At 39.2% G+C, this 4979-nt stretch overlaps 1 protein-coding gene across 1 annotated transcript; it reads right to left on the reverse strand.

Moving 5' to 3' along the window:
• LOC112510908 (pentatricopeptide repeat-containing protein At2g22410, mitochondrial-like) lies at positions 1-2219 on the reverse strand. Its single transcript, XM_025116262.1, has one exon. It carries the CDS (start codon positions 2217-2219, stop codon positions 231-233), a length of 1989 nt encoding a protein of 662 aa, XP_024972030.1. The 3' UTR covers positions 1-230.
• Positions 2220-4979: the final 2760 nt, after the last annotated feature.

Below are 4979 nucleotides of genomic sequence, written 5' to 3' on the forward strand. Positions count from 1 at the left end.
CCCCAAGGTCCCTTAAACCAGCCAGAAAAATCTCAGTCACCTTGCAGGATTCGAACTGATGGTGACTGAGAAGAATCCCTAAAAGTCCAAGCCTTATTGCCAGTTGAGCTAACCCACAAGATTTGAGTGTTCGAGTTCAACATAGACTACATTTGGATCATTTCTCTTCAATATATGTTGGAACCTCATTTATGCTATTTTACATATAAATCTAAGAGTTTCACATATTCTCACAATATATGTACCTCATTCTCGACAATGCAGTTAACACCCGATGTATCTTCCACCCTCGACAACGAAATCAGTTCACCCAACACTTTATATATGGTTTCCGATTCAGGGTGCGAGTTATCGGCAACCAAGAACTCATGAAACTCACCCTCCACTTTTATACAACTACACCCAGGTGTTTTCTTAACACCTTTCCCTCTCATCATACTTCTAACCATCTTTACTTCATCCCATTTTTGTCTCATGGCACATAAACTTTCCATAAGCACATAAATACCACTATCATTTGGATCCAAAATCAAGAGTTTTTCAGTAGCAAGTTTACCTAATTCGACATTTCCGTGCATCCTACACGCACTAAGAACCGCTCCCCAAACAGCTTTATCAGCTTCCATTGGCATTTCGACTATCGATCCGTAAGCTTCATCCAAAAGCCCATTTCGTCCAAGTAAATCAATCATGCATGCATAATGTTCAACTGTTGGTTTTAATCCATAAATGTTCTCCATTTCTTTGAAGTAGGTTCTTCCTTGGGTGAGTAAGCCTCCGTGGCTACAAGCGGATAACACACCGATGAATGTGATTTTGTCGGGTTTGTACCCTATTTCAATTATTTGTTCGAAAAGATTAAGGGATTTCATTGCTTGACCATGGGAAGCAAAGCCAACAATCATGGAGTTCCAAGAAACTAAATCTTTTTCTTGCATGCCATTAAAGAGCTCTGCGGCTGCATCAATGTGACCACATTTGGCATACATGTCTATGAACGCGTTTCCTAGAGTCACGGTGAGTTGAATCTGGTTTCGTTTGATATAGTGAAAGTATATCCATTGACCTAAATCTAAGCAACCTGATTGAGCACAAGCAGAGAGGACGCATATTAGAGTGGTCTCTATAGGAATCAAACTTGCGTTTTCCATGGCATAAAAGAGTTCTATAGCTTCTTTTGGCTTATTGTTTTGTGAATAGCCTGCAATCATAGCATTCCAAGATACAATATTTCTCTCAGGCATTTCATCGAACAGTTTCTTTGCTAAAACCAACTCTCCGTTCTTAGCATACCCGTTTATCAGACTCGTCCACGAGAAAACATCTCTAGTTCTCATATTCTCAAAGATCTCTTGGGCTGTAACTAAAGAACAACATTTAACATACATATCCAGTATTGAATTCATTAGATTGAGACTCGAATTTAGATTCATTCTTTTGACATAATCATGGAGAGATCTTCCCAATTCCAAGTCCCCTTTCTGAGAACAAGCAGAAAACACTGTTATCATCGTAATCTCATTAGGTTGAACCCCACTTGCTTCCATTAACTCAAAAACTCTCAATGCTTCATCTGACATGCCTTGCTTCACATACCCATTTATCAAACTAGTCCAAGAAACAACATCTCGCACGCAACTTTCATCGAACACCTTACGTGCAGAATCCAACCGCCCTCTCTCACCGTAAAAGTGGACCAACCCGTTTTGCACAACCAAATCACATTCAAAACCTACTTTCCAAACCAAAGAATGCACGGATTCCCCAGCCAGTAAACCCTCACACGCTTTCAAACCAAACACAAAGCTCCTCCTATCCATTTCTACACACTTACGTACCATTAAACGAAACAAAGATAAACCTTTTACATGCAATTGTAATTTTAGATACCCTCTGATCATAATGTTCCACATATAAACGTTGGGGTTAGGGAAGTGGTTAAAAAGGCGATGAGCATAGTTTAGATCTCCGGTGTCTGATAAAGCACAGAAAGTTAAGATTCTGCTAATGGGAAAAACATGAAAAATGATGCCGGTTCTAGTCATTTGGGATTGGATTTGCTTCAAATGAGCCATGGAATTGCATGATTCTACAGCTAACAGAGTTGGGTTTGTGATGAAGAGATTGGTTTGTGATGAATTCCAGGTGGGTTTTGAACGGGTGGAGTATAAATGGATCTTGAACGTGGAAGCAGTGAAAGGAGAGATGTAGAATTTCATGTGGGTTTTGAAAGGCTGGAGTATAAATATGCTGATCGAAGCCAAAAGGAGCTCTGTTTCTTGTAGCAGTCGATCTTTTTCAACATAACAGCAACGGCCCCAAAATCTTCCTACCGACGGCCTGAAAAGCTTGTTTAAATGAAACCTGATAAGCAAAAAACCAAAAAACTAAAATCTCTAAAGAAGACACGATAAAGATCTCAGTAATACCAAAAAACTAGATTGCAATTGAACAGTAGTCTCTGCTAACAACTTACAAATTTAGCAGTAGATCATAATAATCCACTCTCTGACACAAAAACACACACATTCATCGTTTGAGTTGAATCGATTACGAGAGCAATCACCCGTAGAAACTACGTTTACTGGCTGTTTGGCAGATAGCGGATGATTCAGTGCAGAATGGTTAAGTGACTATATGATTTAGTGTCAGATAGAAAATAATTGTTTGGAAACCTTTCTGAATCAACAGTCTGAATGACATAAAATACCATTTTACCCCACTCTTGTGTTTAACGAAAATTAACAGAATTGTGAGATCTGAATTCAAACATGGCATGTAGTTTGCATTTTTTTTCCTCAAGGGAAAGTTTCATCAATCTGAATTCAAACATTACATGCATACAAGTTGGTTGATGGCTACATGGCTTATAACATATAGAAATCTACTTAATTTTGTAACTTGAACTACGGTAAGAACACTTGAGCTGCCACCATCGATGTCATTTTGCAATGAGATCTTATCACCATATATGTACTAATTGCTCTGGAAGCCAAGATCCAGTAATCAAGTTGTCTAAAACACCAAATACCATATACGCATTAGGCTGCATTCTTATGGCCCTATTAATTTAGGATGACATCTTCCCTCTGCTGCAGGAGATGTATGCTCAAATTTGGCCTCAATTTTCAGTTTATTTTTTCATTCTTTATGGTCCTATTGACACATTTTATGTCTTGCAACCGTAAGAAAGAAAGAGGCAGATGTTCACATTTATTTTGAGAAGTTCCAAACATAAGAAAAGAAGTTGCAGTTTGAACAATCGTAAATCAAAGATGCCAATTTGGGGGGAAAGGTTTTACCTCTTTGAATCGGCAAAGGCAGGGGGTGCAGACGTGTCTGGCGAAGAAACAGCGAGAATGGTGCCTCCGTCCCCGTGTCTGGTGCAGTGAAGAAACGGTGAGATAGATGGTGCGTCTGTGAAGGAAAGGGCTACCAAAATCGAGAGTTTAAGGAGAGAATCCAGGAGGAATGAAGAGAACTAGAGAAGAGGCAACATGGAGGACTTGAGAGTTTGAGGAGAGAATCGAGGAGGAGTCGAGAGTTTGAAGAGTCTGAATGGGATGGGGAGCTGTGGTGAGCGATTCAGACCCTTGTAAATCCTTCTGACCTTTTAAAAATACTTGGACGTCCTTTACCAAATACTAACCGAGTAAGCATTGATGCGTTGGAATCAACACTATAATTTATTTTATCAGACAAGATTATAATATATTAAAATGATATGATATGCAATAATTTACCCGGTAAATACTTACTCGGATAAGAATCTTTACCATCACTTACCAGGTAAGACTCTCTATCTTTGTCATTTCTCTTACCGGGTAAGATTTTCGGCTCTTGCCATGTACTTCAGGTGAGGAAAGTTATTCGATCAACACTTACCGAGTAAATGTTTAGTAAACGGTCGCTTATTCAGAGCTTTACCTTTTAATGGCATGATTAAAAAGTAAATAAATATTTTGGCATTTATTGAATGGTTTGATGCAGAATGATTAACTGATCAGAATGATATAGTGAAAAATGAAAATATAATTATTTGATAATTATTTAAAATTAAATTATTTAGAGGGTTTTAGAACACAGATTTTTTTTTTGCTAAATAAGATTACCTCTTAACGATTCAAATGCTACTTCTTAATTGAATTATTAAAAGGTAAAGAAATAACTCTTGAATCGTTAAGAGATGAATCTTGTTTGACAATAAAAGTCTGCCTCTTGATGGTTCTAAAACCCTCTGAATGATTTTGTATTCTTGATCTCCCTTAACCATTAAGAACCTTAATTTCATTGTACATAATTACCAAACAATTATATTTCATTTTACATTATATAATGAGAGCCACTTAATCATTATCACCACTTAATCATTTTGCACCAAACCATTCAACAATTGCCAAACAACCCACACTCCTATATATATCTGACCGATTCAGAGTTTTTAACAACACCATGTCAGTCTTATGTCTGACTGATTCAGAGTTTTACCTCTTTGCACTTCTATTTATTTAGGATCTCTATGGGAATGGACCCCGACCCGTCGGGTAACCCGGTCCACCCGCCCCGGTCGGGGACGGGGATTCCCCGAAAAATCGGGTCCCGGGGACGGGGATCCCCGCTTGGCTCAAGTCGGGGATGGGGTCGGGGACGGGTACAACACTTCCCGCCCCGTTTTATATATATGTATTGTGGGCTTTGGGCTTTGGGCTTTGGGCTTTGGCCTGTTAATTGTATTAGTCAATAGTCATTAGAGAATGCATCCATCTCCAGCCCAGCCCCARCGTCTTCTCTTCATCGTCTCCTTCCAAGAAGTTCCAGCCCAGCCCTAGCGTCTTCTCTTCATCGTCTCCCAGAATCCCTATTAACGTCTGACGATACGACGACTGTAACACCCCAAAGCCCAAAGCAACGAACTAGCCCAATAACTTCGAATCCAACTTAAAACCATGGTGGAAGTTATTAGTAGCCCACTACTTGGG

This window comes from Cynara cardunculus (assembly GCF_001531365.2).
Source record: "Cynara cardunculus var. scolymus isolate 2C chromosome LG 4, CcrdV1, whole genome shotgun sequence".
NCBI classification, from domain to species: Eukaryota; Viridiplantae; Streptophyta; class Magnoliopsida; order Asterales; family Asteraceae; genus Cynara; species Cynara cardunculus.